This window comes from Jaculus jaculus, chromosome 5 (genome assembly GCF_020740685.1).
Source record: "Jaculus jaculus isolate mJacJac1 chromosome 5, mJacJac1.mat.Y.cur, whole genome shotgun sequence".
Classification (NCBI taxonomy): Eukaryota; Metazoa; Chordata; class Mammalia; order Rodentia; family Dipodidae; genus Jaculus; species Jaculus jaculus.
Window position 1 is genome coordinate 137664745 of NC_059106.1, and position 23573 is coordinate 137688317.

The following is a 23573-nucleotide window of genomic DNA, read 5'->3' on the forward strand; positions in this document are numbered from 1 at the left end:
CTTGGTCTTTGTTTTGATGGTGGTGGTGGTGGTGGTAATAGTGATGATGGTAATGGTAATGGTAGTGGTGGTGGTGGTGGTACTGGTGGTGGTGGTACTGGTAGTGGTGGTCATGGTGGAAATGGTGATGGTGGTGGTGGTGATGGTGGTAGTAATGGTGGTGGTGGTGATGGTGGTGGTGATGGTGGGGGTGATGGTGGTGGTGATGGTAGGGGTGGTGGTCATGGTGATGATGGTAGTGGTGGTGGTGATGTTGGGGGTGGTGGTCATGATGGTCATGGTGGTGATGGTGGTCATGACAGTGGGGGTTGGTCATGGTGGTGATGATGGTGGTAGTGGTGATGATCGTTATGGTCATGACGGTGGGGGGGTTGGGGGATGATGGTGGTGGTCATGATGGTCGTGGCGGTGGTGATGATGCTGGTGGTTTGGTTTCTTTAGAGAGGAACCTCCTACTCTCAGACCTTTCTCCACTAGTGCCCACCCAGATTCTAAGCCATAAAGAGCCTACACCTGAAGCCCAAAGACTGAAAAAAGTTTTAATAAATACAAAAAAAATCTCTAATAATGACTCTGCTCAGCTCAGGGACAGCAGGAATGATGTGAGGGGACCCTTGGTGCTGAGTGAGGATAAATTAAAAATCCCAGCAAGTGACATTATGTACAGAAAGAAAGAAGTTGGGCTTCTGGGGTAATGGGAAAGGCCAAAGGAGTAACAGAGCAGGATATGGCCTTGGCCTGGCCCAGCACCCTCTTCCCTTTGTGGAGTTGTAGTTCCCAGAGGTAGTGGGGGAGGAGAAGCAGGACAAGGAGACAAAGGCACTGGGTTTCCCACAGGAGAGCGCAGGGTCCTCAGCACAGACCCTCCCCCACCTCAGGCCCTTCCTCCTGGTCTCCGGCCTTCTGGCTGCCCCTTAGGAGCTTTCTGCTTCTTTTTCCAGCTCTGGAGTGGTCTTAATCTCGGGGGCTGCTGCAGACAGAAGGAATCGCACATTAGAGGATGGGGAGCAAGGCTTCATAGGGAAAGACACGGGGGGCGGGGGAAGCTCTGATCCCAGAAAAGCCAGAAGTTTCCAAGCAAATCAGTATACAAACTAGCTGCAGAACATTAGTTTCTTAATTCCATTAAGCTAAAGCATCAAGCAAGTGCCTTTAACCACTGAGCAATCTCTCCCCAGCCCTCTGAGCTTTAGAAATCTCATTTGCAGCCAGGCATAGTGGCGCACTCCTTTAATCCTAGCACTTGGGAGGCAGAGATAGCAGGATTGCCATAAATTCAAGGCCAGCCTGAGACTACATAGTGAATTCCAGGTCAACCTGGGCTAGAACAAAACCCTTCCTTGAAAAAAAAAAAAAAAAAGAAAGAATTTGATTTGTAAAGAAATAATAGTGACAACCTTCAAGGATGAACTAGGTAGGATGGCACTTGTGAAGGAGACTGTGCAATTCCTGGCTTCATAGGGATCCTCTTCCCTCCCAGGCACCCCACAACCCCCATAGCAACTGCCCTAGGCCTCCCAAACTTACACTGCTGGACTGTGCAGTGGGAGCAGCATCGACTCTCCTTCCCAGAGTCACAGGATGGTGGCAATGGACAGTCATCCCGCTCACAGTGGGGCACCCCTGCCTGGTGCCAGATAGAAAGAGATGCTAAGAGTGCCCAGGAACACTGGAGCCTTTGGTCTCTTCAGGAAATGCCACCTCCAGGAATCTTCCTGGGAAGGTCTCCCCACTCCAGACCAGGCACACACTGCCCATCTCACACAGTTTCCTACTTACTCCACATCTACAGGTGATACAGCTCATTTCCCCAAAGGGGGGTACTGACGGGTGCCAGCTCTGGCTCTCCGGGAACCACTGCCCAGCAAAGCGGCAGCCCCGGGGCCCATCAGCCTGCATGGGGTCCCCCAGCTGGGCATGAGCCCCAGACCCTGCTGTTAGGAGAGAAAGACACAAAAATCAGCCAAGAGGTGCCAAACAGGTTCGTTTTCTTTTTCCTCTGAATCCCTACCACCTAGAAGTTTCTGGCACTATTTTAGGTGATATATGTGCATGTCTGTAAGACACAGTGGAGAGGGAGGAAGGGAAGACTGAGTAGCTGGCTGGATGGATGGATGTGGGTGGGTGGATGGATGGATGGATGGGCAGATAGATGGGTAGAAAATAAAAAGATCAGCAGGGGGGCAGATGACGTATGGATGAGTACAAAGGTAGGCAAATGGTTAATGGACAGGTAGGCAACTGGATTCATGGGTAGGCAGACAGATGGGTAGATGGATGGATAGAACAGGAACTGGCTCACAAATCACCCCACTATAATATGCATACAAACTTTTTCCACTGTGTCTAGAGCACTAGCTCCAGGCTGGACTTAGAATAGTGCTCAATAAATGCTGAGGTGGCTGAGAGGCCCTTCTCCCGCCCCATCACGCCTCCCTCACATAGGTCGGGGCCTGTCCCAACCCACAGGGGGAGGCCTTCATATCCGAGCCCCTCACCTGGACACTGTTTGCAGCAGTCAGTGGGGTTGGCACGGACAGGCTGGGCACAGGCTAGCCGGGGACACTGCACCTTCTCACAGTGCACCTCTCCAGTGCCCCCCTGTAGAGATCCGTTGAGTGAAGGTATCAGGAAGGAGGGAGGACATTTAATCCTCCTGCTTCCTTCTCTCCTTTCCCCACCTCAAGTGAAATATATGTGTGTTCTTTTACTCCAGGGCCTGTGTTTGCTTTACATGCCTGAATTCAAATCCTCAGTATGCCCTGCAAGGGAGGTGCACCTTATTTGTTCACAGAGGAGAAAAGGCAACTTAGGGAGGTTCAGAAAGCACCCAGGATCGCATGAAACCAGTCAGCTGGCAGAGCCAAACTTTGCACCTATCAGCCCTTTCCTCTCTCCTGCAGGAAGCCTACTCTCAAAACCAAAGGGACTTCTCATCATCCTTGAGCCCTCCTCTTCAAGGATGGGCTTTGCTCTCCAGGCAGCCCCCTCCCCATCTCTGCAAACCCCGCCGGGTTATGGCACCAGAGAAGATTGGGCAGCCATACCTTGCAGGTGCAGACAGCACACTTAATTAAGCCAAAGGGGGGCACGATGGGGTGCCACCGAGTACCCGCTGCCCGCCAGCTCCGGTCACCATCAAAATAGCAGCCTGGTGGGGGACAGTGCCCATCTGCCATTAGTACTGAGCTCGTCAGCTGAGCACACAAACAAGGCTTGAGCCTCAGGCCAGTCCCACACTAGCCTAACCCAAGGGCCTATACATGGACCAGTAACACTAATGAGGCCAGTCAGGTGTCACTTAGAACCTGTGCACCTCAGCCTCCACATACACACTCTCCTGCCTCCTTCTAAGTCCAACCCAATGGCTCCTTTAGATCCTCCCACTCCTGGACGCGCTCTTCCAACTCACCCTCTCCTGGCTCTGTGCTCCTTGGTAGTCCTGGCAAGTCTCTGACATCTTGTTTCTCTATGGAGCCAAAGATATGGTAAGGCAGAGGGTGATCGACCTCTTTCCCTCTCTAAAGGACCCCTCACCTTCACCACCTCTCCTCCCCTGCAGGGAAATCACCTGGACACACAGGGCAGCATTGATCCAGTGCCTGCACCGGGTGCTGGCAGCTTGGCGGTGGGCACACGACAGGATCACAAATCACAGTTCGTCTCTATGAAGAGGCAAAGGCTTGGACGGGGTGCCAGGCCCTTTGCCCCAAACCTGCCTGAGGTGCCCACTATATTCTACCCAAGCATCCTACCTGGCAGGTGCACAGTGAGCAGAGTGGATCATAGTTGGGTGCCCAGCGAGCTCCATGGGGACGCAGCTGCCCCTCGAAGAAACATGTGTTAGGATCTCGGGGCCTCCCAGGGCCACTGGCTTTGGCTGGTGCTGGGATGTCAGGGCCTGGCCCAGCAGGCGGAGCAGGTAACACGGCTGCCACTGCACTTGGAGCCCCTGGGGCCTGGCTTCCCTCAGCAGCCAAGCGTAGGCCGCCCGCCTCACACTGGTTGGCAACATGCACCTGAGAGAAAAGACTAGCTGACGCAGTGCCAGGGCTTTTCTTTGCAACTCCCCCAACCACGACAGTCGTGCCCCTCAGCACCTGCGCCCAGGCCAAGGCTATTAGCTACAGCACTCATCCCTGGCTGCCAGCCTATGTGAGTTCATGCTCACCACTACCCAGCACGGATACCACCCCAGAGCTCGGAGAACACAAGTACTGCTCCACCATGCCCACTGCCCACCTACCTGCCCACGCAGCTCCCCTCTGGGGCTGTTCTTGGTGGTGATCAACAAGGAGGCGGTGCCATGTTCCAAGTGCCGCAGCAGCTCAGGCTCCAGGTCCTTTACCACACCCTGGGCCTTTAGGCAGGACAAGGAACCGGAACAAGGCATTGAAGAGCCTACTGTCCCCATTTTGTGCATGCAGAAGCAGACACGGGAAGACTGAGGCCTCTACAACAGCAGAGCTTTTGGCAGTGGTGTGCTTCTTGGAAGTCAGGTGTTTCTGACTCCAAGTTCATGGCAGCCCACCTCACTTCAGATGGCCTGATCCATTCCCACCAGCCCCATTAGAGGCCTGGTCCTTATATATTATCCCAGACATCATCTCAAAGGACTCAGAAAGGAAAATGCATAATAAAAGCTTGGCTCAGCTTCATACCTAGGCCTGTCTAACAGCTAAGTCCATGCCTCTTCTAGAATACCAGGCTGCCTCCCTCTGAGCCTCCAACAACAGTGGGCTCACCAAGCCCCTCAAACTAAAACTCAGAGATTTTCCAAGCCTCTTCCTATGATCAGCCTCTTACCTCTGAGCCATAGAATCCCTTCAGCAGCCGTCGTGGCCCTGGCACCCCAGGAGGCCCAAGGAGGTGAGCGGTGACAGTGCCCTGTTCTGAGCCACCAAGCCCAGCCAGCAGCACCTCATAATGCAAGTGGCAGTGAGTGTCCAGGGAGAGCCAGGCATGCCCGGCTGCCTGACTCCGCACAGGGGGCAGTATCAGGGCTCCTGCCAGGGGCACGGGTAATGCTGAGTCCAAACAGAGGAGAGGGGACAGATGAGAGAACGGTAGTTTATTTTATTTATTTGCAAAGAGAGAGAAAGGGAGTGGGCATGTCAGAGCTTCCTGCTACTGCAAATGAACTCCAGATGCATATGCCACTTTGTGCATCTGGCTTTAGGTAAGTACTGGAGAACGGAACCTGGACATTCAGACATTCAGGCTTTGCAAGGAAGCACCTTTAACTGCTGAGCCATTTCTTCAGCCCAAGAGAGTGGTCTTAATCCCAGCATTCCCCATTACAGGCTGGAGCTGGAAAGCACTGTCCACAGCCCCAGGGCCTAGGAGCAGCAAGCTTTAGAGGGCTAGCACCATGGCAACAAGGAAGGCCATCCCAGCTCTCCAGGTGCCATTCAGAGCTCAGGCAGGGAAAGATACACCAGGCTCTGGCTCTCTGGCAATGTCCTCCAGATTCCTGAACAGCAGGTCAGAGGACACAAAGGGGCAGGCAGACTCTGGGACACTCACTATCATGGAGGGCACTATGCCCACTATAAGAAAGGGCAGCCACATGCCCTCGAAGCTCTCCATCTGGGAAGTCCTTGGTGCCCACATTCAGGAACAGCTCATTCTGCAGCAGCATATGAGCCCCTCGGGCACCAAGCCCAGGGCAGACACCCACAACCTGGAGGACAAGGAAGAATGAGCCCGCCTCAGCTTTCACACGAGTTCAGAATCCAAGGGCTTTCCATGTTTTATGACCCCGCTACACACAATCTCCTCTATGCCAGTAACACTGGATAAGAACCTTATAGGTGAAGTTTCAAGTCCCCCCTCTGCCACTTCCTTAGCCACATATAATCTTGATGAGTTACTTCCTCACTTATAAAACAGGCACTATGGCCAGGCATGGTAGTGCACGCCTTTAATCCCAGCACTAGAGAGGCAGATGTAGGAGGATCGCCATGACTTTGAGGCCACCCTGAGACTACATAGTGAATTCCAGGTCAGCCTTGGCTAGAGCGAGATCCTACCTCAAAACTCTAAAAAATTAAAATTAAAAAACTTAAGAGACATAATACCTAGTATTCCTAGTATAGAAAAAGACTCAATAGTAGCAACCAATATGGTCTTTTGCCCTATTCTATTTGATCCCTTGCATTTAACTATGAGCTTGCTGAGGACAGAGTCTCTAGCCTGAGGCTCACTAAAAATATATCAGCTAAATAAAGGACTCACTGAGAGAGTCCATGATTGTGTGAATGAAACTCCACATCCCCAACGAACCAACCTAGCTTCCCATAAACCATGCATTGGCAGCCCTGGCCCATGGGCCCCAAGGCCCAGCTCTGCCTGGAGCCCTCACCATGTGTCTTCCTGGCTGGAGTCCCACCATGTGGCACAGGACAGTACGCTGGTTCTTCTGCTGGGGTTTGGTCTCCAGTGTCATAGCCACCACCTCACTACCTGTGCCTACCACTTGCACCTGGTGGGAAAGGTTGGGAAAGGGCAATTGGATTGCCAGCCAAGACCTATAGTGGTTCAGGCCCTACTCCTCCCCATCTCGTGCAGCCTGACTCTTACCTGGTAGATCAGGGAGCCATTTCCCAGCAGTGTGAGGCTGGCTGAGCCTGCAGCACCTGTCTGGACTGGGATCAGGGCATCAGCTCCACACAGGACACTTTGCAGCACTGTAGGGGGCAAGATAGGTGGTGACCAGCTTGTTCATACCCTGAGTCCCAGGATCTGTCTCCCATATCCAACTTGACTTCTTCCCTAGCACATATCGGTGCCTCTGGGTTGTGCATACCCAAGGTGCCAGGCTCCACCCTGCCATACCATCACAGCTCTGCCTGGCAGCAACGTGTCCACTGATGCGCAGCTCTGGCTCATCTACCCTCTCCAGGACCATCTGCAGCTCCCCCAGCACCAGCCAGTCCATCTCTTGGTCTGTGAGGCTAGGGAGCACCTCAGCAAAGCCTGGGTCCTGGGGCCAGAGCAGAGTGTGGTGGGCAACAGCAAGAGGCCACAGCAGGCGGCAGCAAGAGCCAGACCCTCCCTCACCTGGGCTGAGGCACTGGCCTGAAGCTCCCGAAGTAGCTGTCCCCGGTGAAGGACCCGAAGCTTCAAGGGAACCTGGGTGGGTCCTGCAATGGCTGCACACGAGGGCATCTCTGAGATGAGCACCCTCCCTGCCCTCTCGTGCTCTTCTTCCCCATCATTTACCTCCGTCCTTGGGTTCCAGCATCCCCCGGAAGAGCAGCAGAAAGTGTAAGGAGTCTTCCGTGTCACTGAGGGTGAGCAGGGCAATGCCTCCAACACCGTGCTGCCGTGTGCTGTCCACAGTCAAAATGGCACTAAAGGTCTCTGGGGATTTTGAGGACCGTGAAAGTCAATCAGGAAATCCTCTTCTAAGCCATCCCATCCCCAGGTTAGAAAAGACTCATCTTCACATCCCAGTGCCTGCTTGCTTCCCGTACCTGCTGCCAGGGCCCGGTGCCGAATAAGAGGCCCCCAGACCTCTCCTGAAGGGTGAGTGGATGTCACAAGGGCTACATGTAGCTGCTCTGCCCTAAGGAGCCGCAAAGACAGTCGAGGCATTGCTCGCCATACCCCACAGACCTAGAGCAGAGATCCAAGAAAGTCCACAATCAAACAGTATGCAGGGGCTGGGAAAATTGCCCAGTGGATAAGGTGCTTGCCTCTAAAGCCTAAGGACCCTGGTTTGATTCCCCAGTACCCACGTAAAGCCAAATGCACAAAGTGGTGGATGCATCTGAAGTTCACTGCAGCAGCTGGAGGGCCTGGTGCACCCACTCTCTCCCTCTCTCTCTTTCTCTGCTTACAAATAAAATATTTAAATGCATAGTTCAAGACTCGATTCCCCAGTACCCACATAAGCCAGATGCACAAGGTGGTGCATGCATCTGGAGTTCGTTTGCAGAGGCTGGAGTCCCTAGCGTGCCCATTCTCTCCTTCTCTCTCTCCCTCTTTGTCTGTCTCTCTCAAATAAATAAATAAAAATAAACAAAACAAAACATATATACATATACATATATATATATATACACACACACACACACACATATATGATAAAAAACAGTATGTAGGACAGGCCAGCTAAGTGGCCCAGGCCTAATGAGAAAGGAATATGGAATGAAGCCCCCAGACCCTTCTTTTTTAAAATATTTTATTTATTTATTTATGAGACAGAAAGAGACAGAGAGAATGGGCACTCCAGGGCCTCTAGCCACTGATTACGAACTCCAGACACATGTGCCCCCTGTGCATCTGGCTTATATGGGTCTTGGGGAATCGAACCCAGGTCCTTAGGCTTCGCAGGCAAATGCCATAACCGCTAAGCCATTTCCCCAGTCCCCCCAGACCCTTCTAAGAAGGGTCCAAGAACCTGGGGCTTGGGTTTAAATCCTGCCTCCACCATTCACTAGCTATGTGACATTGAACAAATCACATTCTGCTACTGACTAAGTTCCCTCATCTGTAAAATGGGCATGGTAATGTCAGGGCCTTCCTCCCACTGGGTTGTTGTGAGGACCAAAAGAAGCAATGCAGAACATGGTCTCAGCACCCTGCCCAGACTGGATAAGCATTTATCCATCGCATCATCTCACCAAGCCATCTTGGGTGGGAACTGCCGGGTGTTCAAACAATACGCTACCGGAGGAGTCTGAGAACCGGACCCTGCTGGGGCGATCAAGCCTGTGTGAATGAGAGGTCTGGTGAAGCTGAACCCAGAGCCTGGGCAGAAAGAAACGCACACGTGTGTCCACACAGAAGCACGTGTACACATAGTGCCCCCCCGCCTCCCTCAAAGGACTGGACCCCCCGGATTCCCCTTTCTCACTGCTGGTAGGAGATGGAGAAGCGGAGACTAGAGCGCAGCAGCGAGACTCGAACCCGGGCCACTGCCGGGGACCTGGGCCCTGTCAGCAGTGCCACAAAGTCTGTGAGGAAAGGAAGGTAACCTGAGTGCAGCCAACCACTGCTGGTGGTCCACCCCTATAATGACCCCACTTCTGCCCCAGCCTACCCGTGTGGCTATCCGTTCGCATCCGCTCCCCAGCACCCAGCACCCTGCGGTCGCTATAACTGCGGTGCTCTGGGTCCCTCGGATACTCGGAGGACAGGCCCAGCGAATGCCGCTCCTGGTTGCTGCGTTCTGTGCCAGGGGTAAGACGCACTGGCTTCTTGTGCGGGCCACAAGGAGGCCAGCCCCCTCTGCCCCATTCCAAAGACCTAGGGGTAGGTGCCCGGTTGCCCTCCCCTAACTCCCTGCAAGGCGGGCCTCACCCTGGGAGCAGGTCTGGCAGCAGTGTCCAGGCAGCTGGCGCGGCTGCCTGCAGGCCAGGGTGGGGCACTGGGGTTTGATGTTCTTGCAGCTGACCCTGCCAGGGCCCCTCCCGCGGCGACCCCACTGAGGCTAATTGCAGAGAACACAGGAAAATGGAGTGAGTGTAACATGTCAAGCCAGCAGGGTAAGAAGGGGTCCCAGGAACCAGGGCGAGTTCCTCTGCTGGAGTCAGACAGCGCTGCCATTTACAAGTTACACGATCCTAGACAAGTTTCTTAACCTCTCTGAGCTGCAGCATCCTTGTCTGTAAGGTGGAGACAGAATGCTACGTTTTAATGGGACTTAAGCAAGAGATGGGCAGAGGGCAGTAAGCGCAGAGCCAAGCATAGGATGGCCAACCAATAATTGCCAAAAGCCCTTCTCTCTACCACTAAAGTATCTGAGGAGCAGCCTTTCTCCCGGGCAGCTCTGGGCTGGAGCACCCCATGACCATCGAGGGCCAGTCCGGCGGGCTCCACTCACCGCCTCACAGGCGCACAGCACGCAGCGCATCACCCCGAAGGGTTCCCCCAGGTCCGGGTGCCACGTCTCGTCCAAGGCATAGACCTTTCCACCGAAGAAGCAGCCTATGGGGATGGGTTTGGCTAACCGGCCGCTGTCGGGCTGCTCGTGCCCGCTGCCTGCCCGGGGCTCTTGCCCGCTGGGCCTCGGGTTCCTTGGCACCGGGCGCTTGGCGGGGGCCCCCGCCGACTCCAGCCCGCCCACTGCGCGGAGCCACCTGCGCCGGGGGCCCTCTCCCGGCCGGCCGGCGCGGACTTGCCCGGAGCCGGACTCCCCCGCCTGCGCCTGCCCCTGGTGCCCACCTACCTGCCGCTCCCCGCACGGGCAGCGGCTCCTTCTCGGAACGGATGGGCAGCGCTGGGGAGTCGGGGCCGGCGCCACCGGCCGGCCGGGAGCCGAGCAGCAGCAGCAGCAGCCCGCGGAGGAGCAGCCGGGCCGGCGGGGCCGGGAGGCTCGGCATGACGCGAACGGGACAGCTGGGGAGGTGGGTGGAGGGAGCGGGACGGGGAGGCGGGAGGAGGGCCAGGCAGGGGGCGGTCCGACGGGAGGGGGCCGGGGCCAGGCCCGGGGCTGTGCCGTGAGGGGCTGGTCCGGGCGGCCGCAGAGTCGGCGATGGGCCGGGCCGGGCCGGGCCGGGCGGGAGGAGCAGCCCGGAGGAGCGCGGGGAGCTGGGCGCAGACCCGGGGCCGTACGCGGCTCTAGTGCCCGGGGCGCGGCTCGGGCCCGTTTTATGCCCCGCGCCCGCCGTCCCGGCCGGGGGCCCTCCTCTTCAGTAAACGGAGTGGTGACTCCACTAGGGGCCGGGCTGAGCCCTGGGGGTCCGGCCCAGCAGCAGCCAGGATCACTAGTTGGGGGAGGGAAGGGAGGGACTGGGACCGGCAGGGGAGGAGGGAGGGGCTGCAGGGGAAGGGGGAGTGGAGTGGGCAGGGGGAAGGGAGGAAACCGGGGGCGCTAAGAGGGGGAGGAGACATGGGCCTGGAGCCCCCTTCCCCTATTGCTGTCGGGCCACTGGGTGGTCAGGCCAGGAGATGTGCGTCCAGTCCAGGACCTGGAGCCTCAGACTACTTAGGGACAGAGACTGGGCCTAAGGCCTGCCTGGACCAGTCACCAGGCAAAAACCGTAGGAGGAATGAAGACTTGTCTTTGAGGATCACAGCTGATCCCCTGCCCTGAGGTCCACAGCACCCCTCTTCCTTTGGCTGTGGTTGTATCCCTATATCCCTTCTTAGGTCTCTTCTCTCCAGAATTCCCCAGGACGGGGACGTAGACAGAAACAGGCTGTTCCTCCTGCGGTGTTTACCTCTTCGCAATGACCTGTCCTCAGCCCACGTAGCCATCACCCTCTTGCTTTCTCACCAAGCGACCCTCTTCCCCTCTAGCCCATCCCCAGGTTTTGCACCGTTTCCTGGTCATCTCTCCCCATGCCCTCCCACCCCCATCATCCTTTCAGCTATCCCAGCACCTAATCTTGAGAGGCATCTGAACTGAAGAATTCCGGGATCTGGGCCATACTCTTTAGCAGACAGCCCCATCCTTGGGAGGAGGCACAGGCGAAGAGAGCCTGAGGAAGAACAGTGGGGAGGTTGCACAAGGTCAGGCCAGGAGGTCCCTGAAGACAGAGACTGTGAGGAGACAGGGACTGAAGGGAAAGCAGGGGAGCTAGTGATAGCCAGGGCCAAAGGAAGAAGGGGGGGCAGCAGGGAGGTATTTGTGGGGGAGATTCAGCAGCTGTCTTTCCTAAGATGGGTAAATATGGCCTTGGTTATTCCTCTTGTCACATGTGTAGAGGTAAGGATGGAAGAGGGTGATAGACAGGGCAAGCAAAGGCGGACACAGGCATAGAAATAACGTGGGCTTAGCTATTCAAGCCCTGGGCCTCCAGAAAAAGGGTACCACCTGGGTCCATTGCTTAATCCAGCACAACACACCCTCACTTACCAGCCCCTCAAATGACGTCTTCCAATGACAAGATCATATAGGCAACACCTAGACTGCCACTTGGAAAAGGCAAAAGATGGGAAAAGGCCTCCCTGGGAGATATAAAAGAGAAAACCATGAAAGCAAAAGTCCTGTTGGATTTCAAGAGCAGGTGTAGTGTCTAGGGAAAAGAAATTTGCAGAACTAGGAACGGAACCCCCATCAATCTAAAACAGGACCGCTCTGTCTCTTTCTTCTCCGGACACAAACATGTCCAGCCAGATTTCTTCTGCGCCTCTCTCATCTCTCCCCTGCCAGGTCCCAGGTGCACATATCCTGGTAAAAGACAGATCCCCCTATGCAAATCCTCCCTGGAGTGTGTGTGGGTGGAGGAGCTGGGTTCCATTTGTGGACCATGGTCCAGACAGGGACTCCAGGTCCAGCTAGGGTAGAAAGCGTCACTTCCGGGGGAATTCACCAGTGTTTGGTGGCTTTCTGCTCTCTGATTGGGCAGAAGTGGCCTGGGCAGGCGTGTGACCCCACTGCTGTGGAGGGGCTGAGTCCCAACACATATCTTTCCTTCTCATCTGCTCCCTAGAGTGCTGCTGTCCGCTGTGTATCTCAACTCTGGAGCCCCTCTCCACCTGGTGAGTGGCCAGCAGGGTCTGAGGTGAAGGGTTCAATAAGGGTATGGCATGAAGGACCCGGGAAGAGAATTGGGCTCTCAGCTGGGGGAAGGGCAGGCGAACTGGAACCTACAGGCACTGACCTTTGTCAGAAGAGTGGAGCCTTCCCAGAATGGGAGGAGCAGGCCAAAGCATGGGAAGGGGGTTGGGTGCTTGCTGGTTTATGAGGGACTATTCAGACTCGGTGGAATAGGAGAGTATTCCTGGCTGGCCTGCGTGCCATGAGAAAAGCAGGGAGGAAGTACATGCAGAGAGCACCAACTCGGACCACAGCTCTGATCCCCACCTCTCATCTTTGTTTCCTAAGGTTCTGAATCCTGGGAGTGGGGAAGCTGGGTTAGGCCAAAGCACAAGGAGAGGATAATGGGAGGAGGGCTTGTGCATGTTGACAACCCTACAGGAAATCCCAATATTGAATCAGGTGCGGGCCTCTTTGCACAACTTGTGAAAAGAGGAGGAAGCCATGTGGGGGGTCGGGGAAGGCACTTGAAGGGGTCTGCAGAGGGGGCAGGGACAGCCAGGACAGATAGGTTGGCAGGTATTTAAGGTGAGACAAGCAATGTAAGGTAGGCATCACCTTGCCCAGCAGGTGCTTTATTCTGGTCCACTTCCCTCAGGAAGGAAATTTTAGGACTGTGAGCTCATCTGGTTCACATGAATAACATCACTTCAGGAGACTTTATGTGTGGGGCAATAGGGAAAGAATGAGAGGCTAGTTTCTCTCATACTGCCTTTTAATTCATATCTTCTGGTGGCTCTGATTCCCCCTTAAACCCCACTTCAACACACTGCGCATGTCTGCTATGCCTCATCCCGGCCTGACAGACCGTTTGCCATGCTCTTCCCCAGACTCACACCACAGCTTTTCCCTTCTGCATGCCCACCCCAGATTCTCTCCCACCTAACATCCAAGACTGCTCAGACTTTGAGGCCAATTAAGATGTGTGTGTATGTGCATGTCATGTCTTGCTGTCCTCAGCAGGGGTGGAGGAAGTACCAAGCCAGTATCAGAGTCAGCGAAGAGCCCTGACAAAGAGGGGACACCATATGCCACAGTCCCTAGAAAACTCAGGAGCAACTGGAGCTTTGGCAGGTCTGGGCTGGCCAGGAGCTCAAGGCCTCCCAGCATCTGTTCCCTCCTGGTAGGCAGTCTTTTTCTCGAACCTTGAAACTATTCGTGTCATTTTTAGGATAGATACTAGATCCTCTTCCACAGCTCACCTGTGCCCCACCCCACTCTGCCCAGAAGTGCACGAGTCCAAGCCGCCTCCATGGCCCCGGGAAAGATTCAGGGGAGAAGCCCCAGACAGGGAGCCACTCCATCCAGACACCGCAGCCAGAATGGAGCTGACTGGTAAGAAAACACTAAGGGCTAGAAACAGATGCCGCATGGCACTGGGGAGAGCAAGGAGGTATGCTTCAGGGGTGCAGGGCTGGGGAAGTCCAGTCGCCCAAGAAAAGCAGCAGACCCCTGGACTTCAAGTCTGGCTCCTAAATGGGAATCCCTGGGTCACCACTTCACGATCATTTCCTCCATATCTACCCCTCTCGACCGACCTCCCTTCTCTCCATCTAAGATCTGCTCCTCGTGGTCCTACTTCTCCTAACTGCAAGACTAACTCTGTCCAGCACGGCTCCTCCTGCCTGTGACCCTCGACTCCTAAATAAACTGCTGCGTGACTCCCATGTCCTTCACGGCCGACTGGTGAGAATTCCCAAGCACTTTACCCTCTATCCATTCAACTGGTAAGGTGCCCTCACTCCCTGACCGATGATTGCTCTGCCAGTATGATCTTTGGTAAGACCACCGTGTCTCAGCAGCCACTTCCTGGCAAGGGCTATGATTTACACACGAGGTTCTCTTAGAAGCTCCGGCCTGGGCATGGTACTGGTGAAGACTAACCTAGTTGTGGGCCACCATACCAATCCTCTATTACACCTTCTCTTTCTCCTACCCATCTTTCTCAATAGAGCCACTGCCCAGACGTCAACCCTTTGTCCACACCTGTCCTGCTGCCAGCTGTGGACTTTAGCCTGGGAGAATGGAAAACCCAGACGGTAAGAAAGCCATCCCTGGACTTGGGTGTGACTCATACATGCAAGGTTCTAGGTTCTAGGCTGAGACAGGATCGCCTGAGAGACCCTCTTTGTCCCCCCACCCCCACAAACAAAACAAACAGCTGTTCTAAGTCCTGCCATCCTCAGATCATTACTGCTTCACATGGATTCTTCAAAGCTCTTTTTATTATATTAAATTTTATTTATTTATTTATTTGCAAGCAAAAAGGGAGGGAGAGAGAGAGATAGAGGAATGAGAATAGGCACACCAGGGCCTCTAGCCACTTCAAATGAACTCCAGATGCATGGTCCACTTTGTGCATCTGGCTCTACATGGACAGTGGGGAATCGAACGCAGGCCATCAAGCTTTACAAGCAAGCACCTTCAACCACTGTGCCGTCTCTCCAGCCCCAGATTCTTAAAATTCTTGAGTTCCCTAAAAAAATCTCGCCTTCAGCTTGTCCATCCTAATTTACACTTACCTATGATGACATCGTTTGGACAAGATGATGGATTTCTGACCCAATATGTTAAGTAAATTCGAAGCTGAATACCATGAAGAGCTGGATAGAAGCCTCTTGTGGCCATGACTTTGACCTATTCCTAATCAAACTTAAGTTGGCATGAAGAAGGAAGTCTGATCCGCTGTCCACAAATGACATGAAGCTGGGAAGTACTACTGAAATAACAAAAGCCAGGCCCAAGATTCAAATCACTCCTGGGCATGAAATCTCAGCCCTCCAGAGGGTGAGGCATTTGAGACAGCCTCCGTTACAGAGCGAGACCTTGTCTCAGAAACCAAAAGCAAGCTAGCCAGGCATGGTGGTGCATGCCCTTAATCCCAGCACTTGGGTAGCAGAAGTAGGAAGATCACTGTGAGTTCAAGGTCACCCTGAGACTACATAGTGAATTCCAGATCAGCCTGGGCTACAAGACCCTACCTCAAAAACAAAGAAAAAAAAAATGCTGGGCATGGTAGTGCACACTTTTAGCCCAGTGCTGGGACTGATGGACCCTGGGCTTAATGCCAGCCAGTTAAACCTGAGTTAAAGTGGCTAGAGGCCCTGGTGTGCCTATTCTCATTCACTCTATCTCTCTCTCCCCCTTTAAATGAACAAGTTCCTGTCCAGTGAGAGACCCTTCCTCAGAAAAGGTGGGCAGTGACTGAGGAGAACCATCAGAGGGGAATTTTGTTTTGATTTGTTTGGGCTTTTTGTTTGTTTGTTTGGTTAGTTGGGTTGGTTTGGTTTTTGGTTTGGTTTGGTTGTTTGTTTGTTTTTTGGTTTTGTTTTTTGTTTTTCAGGGTAGGGTCTCACTCTATAGTCTCAGGATGGCCTCAAATTCATGGCAATCCTCCTACCTCTGCCTCCTGAGTGCTAGGATTAAAGGTGTGCGCCACCACACCCACCTCACCTCCACAATCTTCCAAGTGCACATATACCCATGAGAGCCCCCACTCACATACAAGTATGGATACGTGCACACAAAGATTTGGATTCTAAATTCACATGTGACATTACTGAAGTAGCTAGTTGATTTTTTTTTTTTTTTAACCTATTTTGCAGTACTGGGAATAGGACCCAAAGTCTTGTGCATTCTCAGCAAGTTCTCTACCACTGAGCTATACCCCATCCCTGAAGCAGCTATTTTTAAAGTGTTGAGCATCCACAATGTGGATATGTTCCTATAGAACACTTAGAATTAGACTATGCGATGGACATTGCCCTCAGAACATATGCTAACTTTTTTTTTGGGGGGGGGGGTTTGAGGTAAGGTCTCACTCTAGCCCAGGCTGACCTGAAATTCACTATGGAGTCTCAGGGAGGCCTCAAACTCATGGCAATCCTCCTACCTTTGACTCCCAAATGCTGGGATTAAAGGCCTGTGCCACCATGCCCGGCTCCTAATTTAAGAGGGATTGTACACCCATGTGTCCAGAAGTAAGAAACCTGAACAGTGAGAAGCTAGAAGACATGTTATATAAGAAACAAAAATAAATAAGACCACAAACCTATCTGATTAGCTTGGAGAAAAGTGCAGTCCCATGGCACAGCTCCAAGTGCTCAAGGGAACGCTTGATGGCAGGTCAATTTTTCTACCCCCAAGATCCTTAGAACACCCTTTCTTCCCTCATGTGGGTCACAGAAGGACATGTCCTACTAACTTCTTATAGTTCCAGCTCTGCCTTTGTTGTTGTTGAGACAGGGTCTCACTACGTATCCCTAGCTGGGCTTGATTCTCCTGCCTCAGCCTCCCAGGTGCTGGAATTACCATGCTCAGTTCACCACTCAGAAAGCGATAGAAGAGACAGAGGAAACAGGTGCCAAGGCCTCCAGCCACTGCAAACAGACTCCAGATACATGTGCCAGTTACATGTGTATTTGGCCTTCCATAGGCTTTGAGGAATTGAACCCGGGTCCTTAGGCTTTGTGGGCAAGCGCCCTTTACTTCTGCCATTTCTTGATGCTCATTGTGATGGAGTTTCATCGCTACATTTAGTTTAAAGGTTTTAGGTTTTTTGTTTTTGAGACAGGGTCTTAAGCAGCCCAGGCTGGCATCACTGTGTAACACAGTATAACCTTGAACTTTTAAAAAATATTTTAGTTATTTATTTAAGAGAGAGAGAGCCAGGCGTGGTGGTGCACACCTTTAATCTCAGCACTCAGGAGGCAAAGACAGGAGTATCACCATGAGTTCAAGGCCACCCTGAGACTACATAGTGAATTCCAGGTCAACCTGAGCTAGAGTGAAACCCTACCTCAAAAAACCAAAAGAGAGAGAGAATGGGTATGCCAGGGCCTCCAGGCACTGCAAACAACTCCAGATTCATATGCCACCTTGTGCCTCTGGTTTACGTGGGTACTGGGGAATCAAACCTGGGTCCTAAGGCTTCACAGGCAAACACCTCTCTGCCTCCTAACCTTGAACTTCTAACCCTCCTGGCTCTACCTCCTGAATGCTGGATGCTCCTAAGGCAAGCACTACCATGCCTAGTTTTATGTAGTGCTAGGGAGTGAACCCAGGGTCTCATGCCTGCTAGGTGGGCACTGTACTGATTGACCTATACTCCCAGAGCCTACATTCAGCTTAGAACTGGTATGATGGGGCTAGAGATGATTCAGTGGGTAAGGGGCTTGCTGTGCAAGCCTGACAACCAGAATTAAGCCCCCAGGCACTCACAGAAAGCTGGACACGTAGCATGAGTGTCTTTAATTCCAGCATGCCTAAGGTGAGGAGGTAGCAGGATTCTGACATTTGCAAGCCAGCTACCCTGGTGAACGCAGCAGTGAACAAGAAAGACCCTGCCTCAAAACAAGGTAGAAGGAGAGGACTAACACTTGAGGTTGTCCTCTGACCACACACCTACCCAGCCATGTGCCATGCAAATGCCCACATTCACACACAATTTAAAAAAAGAGAGAGAGCTGGGGAATGACTGTGGGGAAAAGCACTTGCTGTGCAAGCATGAAGATCAAAGTTCCATCTCCAGAACCCACATAAAAAGTCTGGGATGGTCGTGCATGCCTGTAACCTGAGAGTTGAAGGAAGCAGAGAGAGAAGGATCACTGGAGTTCCCTGGGCAGACAGTCTAACTAAAAAACAGGGAGCTCTAGGTTCAGTGAAAGACTGTCCCAAGGGCTGGAGAGATGGCTCAGCAGTTAAGGCACTTGCCTGCAAAGCCTAATGACCCAAGTTTCACTCCCTCTTATCTATCCATATAAAACCAGATACACAAGGTGACACATGCATCTAGAGTTCATTTGCACTGGCTAGAGGCCCTGGCACACCCACTCTCTCTCTCTCTCAAATAAATTATTTTGGGGGTTTTTGTTGTTGTTTTTGGTTTTTTGAGTTAGTATCTTGTTCTAGCCCAGGCTATATAGTCTCAGGGTGGCCTCAAACTCACAGCTGTCCTCCTACCTCAGCCTCCCAAGTGCTAGGATTAAAGGCATATGCCACCATGCCCAGCTTAATAAAATGTTTTAAGTCTCTCAGAGAAATAAGGTGGAGGAGTGATGGAGAACATATGACACCTTCTTCTGTCCTCTGCACACATGCAAATGCATGAGATGTGTACATCTGCCCACACTTGTATACATCACATACACATACCACATGTGCACTATACACACACACCACATATAACACAAACCAAAAAAAAAAAAAAAAAACAGAAATGCTGTTACTATGATTTTGTTACAAAAAGAAGAGACCAACAACACTATAACCTAGAGCTAAGAGCTACAATAAAGCAGCTTTCTGACTACGAGTTCATGGAAGACGAGGCTAGTTTGGTGGACGCTGGAGCTATTGAAACGGAGGCTGATGACCAATTATTGGGAGACTGTGAAGAAATTCCTATGCTGGGTGGAACTCTGGTCCTGTCTAATTCTCCCATTCTCAACTCCTATGATTCATCCTGCTGGCTACTCCAGTGGGTTCCCCACCCACTATTAGCACGTTCTTTGAAGCAGTCCGCTTTTCCCTTCCCTCTCCTTCCTAGGAGCAGACCAAGGCACAGGACATTCTTGGAGCAGTAACTCTTCTACTGGATGGAGTGATGGCAGCAAGGAGACAGCTGGAACCTACCTGCCTCTCGTCCCTCCTAGGACAGCTGTCTGCACAGGTCCGCCTCCTGCTTGGGGCCCTACAGGGCCTCATTGGAACCCAGGTAAGTTCCTGGCACGGAACCTATAGGAACTTGTCCTCTGATTCAATCCCTCTAAGGACCTGAGGGAAGAAAGGATATTCTCCACATCTTCAGGGTACTGCCTCCCAGCTAGAATCATGTGCCAGCACCCTATATTTTCCACTTAGTCAAGAGAGGCCCAATACGTGGGCCTGCTCTCTTGCCTTAGGCCCATCCTCTGCCCTCAGCTTCCTCCACAGGGCAGGACCATAGCTCACAAGGATCCCAAGGCCATCTTCCTGAGCTTCCAACAACTGCTCCGAGGAAAGGTGCGCTTCCTGCTGGTTGTAGAAGGTCCCACTCTGTGTGTCAGGCGGGCCCTGCCCACCACAGCTGTCCCAAGCAGCACCTCTCTACTCCTCCTCACACTGACCAAGCTCCCAAACAGAACATCTGGATTGTTGGAGACAGACTTCGGTATCTCAGCCAGAACTACTGGCCCCGGACTTCTGAACAGGCTACAGGGATTCAAAGCCAAGATTCCTGGTCTGTTCAATCAAACCTCCAGGTTCCAAGACCAAATCCTGGGATACCCAAACAGGACCCACGGACCCTTGAATGGAACTCATGGACTCTTTACTGGAGCCTCACCCGGGACCCTAAAAGTCCCAGACAGCCCACCAGGAACTTTGGACACAGGCTCCCTGACACTCAGCCTCCAGACTGGATATTCTCCTACCCCAACCAATCCTCCTGCTGGACAGTACACACTCTTCTACCCTTCACCCACCTTGCCCACTCTTGGAGCTCCACCACAGCTCAGGCACCACCCCCTGTTTCCTGACCCTTCGACTATCATGCCCAACTCTACTGGTCCCCTTCCAACCACAGCATAGCCTCACTCCCAGAACGTCCCAGGACGGTAAGGGTCACGGGCACTGCCAGCATGAGCAGGGTCTCTCAGGCACACACCCTTCCCCGGGAGAGGCCCTGAGAGATGACCGCAGCTGTATCAGATGTCCTGCTCTCACCTGAAACCCAAGCCCAGCTAAAGGGGACACACAGGACAGGAAAGGGGCTGGTTTTCCCTGTGTAAATCATAAAGCATCAGCTGGTTTTCTCAGGAGCTATTTTTTAAGCTATCAGTAATATTCATAAGAGCAGCTAGTTATCTTTGGTTTAGTTCAGCATAAATTTGCAAATTACTAATTCTGTATTATTTTTCATATGATAAATCTGCAAAGGTTAGACTGGCCTGACCTTTGAGCAGGAGTAGAGACTAATCTTGTTTCAGAAAACAGAAAAGTTTCCTTTGCTTCAAGTTTAAGACCCTCCAAACCCCCCATTCCTTTCACTATCATTCTCAATGGGACTGTTTGGTCATCTCTTCTTTCCCTATGTAATAGATAAAATTGAGCCTGCAAAAAAAATAATAATAATAAATCAGAGCACTCAAACGCTAGATTAAAAGAAAGGGAAAGATGTTCTTCACAGAGGCAACAGAACCCCTGGACCCCACCACCCAAGAAAGCTAACAGGAAGCCTAGGGAGACCTTCCACACCTCAGGTAAGGCTGTGCAGACAGTTCGGTGAAGACAAGACCTGGATGTGGCAGCTGAACAAACAGCAAGAGCATTGGCAGCCCAGCAGGGGCTTCACCAGGCCCAGGCTCCTGCTTCCCTCCTGTGGAGGTCAAGAGAAGTGCAGGAAGTGGCCAAAGGCCAGCCCCGGGCTCACCCCAGCAGGAGAACAAGTACAAGCCCAGAGGAAGGCTCACTTCCCACCTGCCACAAGACCGTCCCTGTGTGACCACCCTAATCTCTGCTAGTGGGGCCCCTAACACAAAAGCAGGCTTCTGGAGCTTTGTAAATAAGCATTTCCTTGGTGCTGGATATGAGGTTTGTGTTGCAATGAAACAAAAACTTCTTTAAGGTCAACAAGGGTCTTGTAAAAAGAACTAATAAGCATTTTCCTTTTTCCCATCCCAAAGGTAAGGAGGAAAGGCTACCATATAGGTAGAGAAGCCAGGATCCCAGAACGCCAAATACTGCCAAAAAATAAAAAATAAAAAAGCAAGGGAAAGATGTTCTCCTTCAAGGAGTAGATTCTCCCAGGCTCCATTTCCCACAGAACTATGTAAAAGTAGGTATTATCCATCTCTATTTTACAGATGAAGAAAGTAAGACTTCAGAAAGCCAGGTGAGTTCCCAATCTTAAATAGCCTGAGTAGGAAAAGAATCACCCTAGTCTGATTCACTCTCAAAGCCGTAATCTCCAGTGTGGTGCACTATGTAACATATCATTCAGTGATTCTATTTAATGCAAAAGATTCCCAAGTCTTAAGGAAGTAAATACACCAACTGTTGAAGAGTTCTGAGTAGAAAACCAAAGCTCAAGCCGGGCATGCCCAGTGCTTGGGAGGCAGAGGTAGGAAGATCACTTGAGTTTGAGGGCAGCCTGGGACAACAAAGTAAGTTTCAAGTTGGACTGGACTAGAGTGAGACTCTACCTCAAGAAAAATAAAAAATAAAAATTTTAAAATCTGGTGAAATACATAAAACTACTTTTGGCCGGAGGAGATTGCTGGGTGGTTAAAGGCACTTGTTTGCAAAGCCTACTGGCTCTGGTTCAATTTCCTAGTACCCAAATAAAGCCAGATGCACAATGTGGCACATGCATCTGGAGTTCCTTTGCAGTGGTAAGAGGTCCGGGGATGTCCATACTCTCTCATAAATAAAATTCTTTTTAAAAGAAAGAAAACCATGGCTGGAGAGATGGTTCAGCACTTGCCTGTGAAGCCTAAGGACCCAGGTTCAATTCCTCAGTGCCCACATAAGCCAGATGCACAAGGTGGCACATGCGTCTGGAGTTCATTTGCAGTGGCTCAAGGCCTTGGCATGCCCATTCTCTCTAAATATACATTTCTCAAATAAATAAAAAGGCTGAAGAGATGGCTTAGTTGTTAAGGTACTTACCTACAAACTGAAAGGACCCAGGTTCAGTTCTCTAAGACCCATGTAAGCCAGATGCACAAGGTGACATGAGTCTGGAGTTCATCTGCAGTGGCTGGAGACCCTGGCGTGCCCATTATCTCTCTCTCTGTCTCTCTCAAAAAATAAATTTAAACAAAACAAACAAACAATCAGGGCATGGTGGCACACACCTTTAAAAAAAATTAAATAAGGGCTGGAGAGAATGGTTTAGCAGTTAAGGTGCTTGCCTATGAAAACCTGAGGACCCAGGTTCAATTCCCCAGTAACCACATAAGCCAGATATACAAGATGGTACAAGCATCTGGAGTTCCATTTGCTGTGGCTAGAGGACATGGCACACTCATTCTCTCCCTCTCTCTTTCTCTCTCCCCCCTCAAATAAATTCTTAAAAATTAAAATAAAACAAAATATTTTAGGACTGGAGAGAGAGATAGCTTAGCAGTTAAGGCACTTGCTTATGAAGCCTAAGAACTCATGTTATAATTTCCAGGTCCCAAGTAAGCCAATCACACAGTGACACAAGCATGCAATGTCACACATGGACACAAAGGGGCACACACATCTGGAGTTCATTTGTAGCAGCTGAAGGCCTTGGCGTGTCCATTCTCCCTCACTTGCTTGAATAAAATAAATAAAAAAGCCGGAGGTGGTGGCAGATGCCTTTAATCCCAGCACTAGGGGAGGCAGAGAGGTAGGAGGATCTCTGTGAGTTCAAGGCCACACTGAGATTACATAGTGAATACCAGGTCAGTCTGGGCTACAGTGAGGCTCCACCTTGAAAAACCAAAAAAGAAAGAAAGAAAGAGGGAGGAAGGGAGGGAGGGAGGGAGGGAGGGAGGGAAAGAAAGAAACCAAGCTCTTGGTGGGAGTGACCAATTTGAACATCTCTAGGTGTCTCTTTCTTCATTCATGGGCAGGACTGTTATAGATGATCAAAAAAGACAGCTCATGTTCTACACGGACCTCCATGCACTTGTTCCCGGGACACGTGCATCTATACACATGTGCCTACACCCATGTATCTACACACAGACATACACTTCACATACTCTATACGCACACACTTACCCCATATACTCTATACACACAGCCCACAAACTATACACATACATACCACATATTTTACACACACACACACACACACACACACACACACACACCCCAAAAAAATATATTATCTGAACTTCAGATAACATCAGTTTCTACACAGGAAAGAATTAATTCACCTACACTACACATCTAGGATAAAAGTAAGGAAACAGCCAGGTGTGGTGGCACATGCCTTTAATCCCAGCACCCTGGAGGCAGAGGTAGGAGGACTGCTGAGAGTTCAAGGCCACCCTGAGACTACAGAGTGAATTCCAGGTCAGCCTGAGCTACAGTGAGATCCTACCTTGAAAAAACAAACAAACAAACA

The 23573-nt window shown here is 51.7% G+C and overlaps 2 protein-coding genes across 10 annotated transcripts; one reads left to right on the forward strand and one right to left on the reverse strand.

Moving 5' to 3' along the window:
* Positions 1 to 525: 525 nt before the first annotated feature.
* On the reverse strand, positions 526 to 10331 carry Chrd (chordin). Of its 3 annotated transcripts, none has more exons than XM_045150253.1 (23): positions 10178 to 10331; positions 9833 to 9936; positions 9310 to 9439; positions 9050 to 9178; positions 8864 to 8963; positions 8631 to 8718; positions 7479 to 7620; positions 7225 to 7365; positions 7063 to 7154; positions 6838 to 6985; positions 6583 to 6689; positions 6365 to 6484; positions 5527 to 5683; positions 4807 to 5027; positions 4247 to 4360; positions 3756 to 4019; positions 3572 to 3665; positions 3413 to 3469; positions 3048 to 3151; positions 2499 to 2601; positions 1780 to 1934; positions 1528 to 1627; positions 526 to 967 (listed from the first exon to the last, which is right to left on the reverse strand). In XM_045150253.1, the coding sequence occupies exons 1-23, from the start codon at positions 10329 to 10331 to the stop codon at positions 915 to 917; spliced, it is 2877 nt and encodes a 958-aa protein (XP_045006188.1). In that variant the 3' UTR covers positions 526 to 914. The 3 variants fall into 3 exon arrangements, 2 of the variants coding, with proteins under 2 accessions (XP_045006188.1, XP_045006187.1); XM_045150252.1 differs by having other exon boundaries at positions 526 to 970; XR_006637204.1 differs by lacking the exons at positions 526 to 967; positions 1528 to 1627; positions 3048 to 3151 and having other exon boundaries at positions 1801 to 1934.
* Thpo (thrombopoietin) lies at positions 10286 to 21863 on the forward strand. Of its 7 annotated transcripts, none has more exons than XM_045150255.1 (8): positions 10286 to 10355; positions 12387 to 12435; positions 13457 to 13616; positions 13691 to 13828; positions 14052 to 14179; positions 14446 to 14532; positions 19038 to 19205; positions 19412 to 21863. In XM_045150255.1, the coding sequence occupies exons 4-8, from the start codon at positions 13816 to 13818 to the stop codon at positions 20057 to 20059; spliced, it is 1044 nt and encodes a 347-aa protein (XP_045006190.1). In that variant the 5' UTR covers positions 10286 to 10355; positions 12387 to 12435; positions 13457 to 13616; positions 13691 to 13815; the 3' UTR covers positions 20060 to 21863. The 7 variants fall into 7 exon arrangements, with proteins under 7 accessions (XP_045006190.1, XP_045006189.1, XP_045006194.1 ...); XM_045150254.1 differs by having other exon boundaries at positions 13721 to 13828; XM_045150259.1 differs by having other exon boundaries at positions 13721 to 13828; positions 19424 to 21863.
* The last annotated feature ends 1710 nt before the right edge of the window (positions 21864 to 23573 follow it).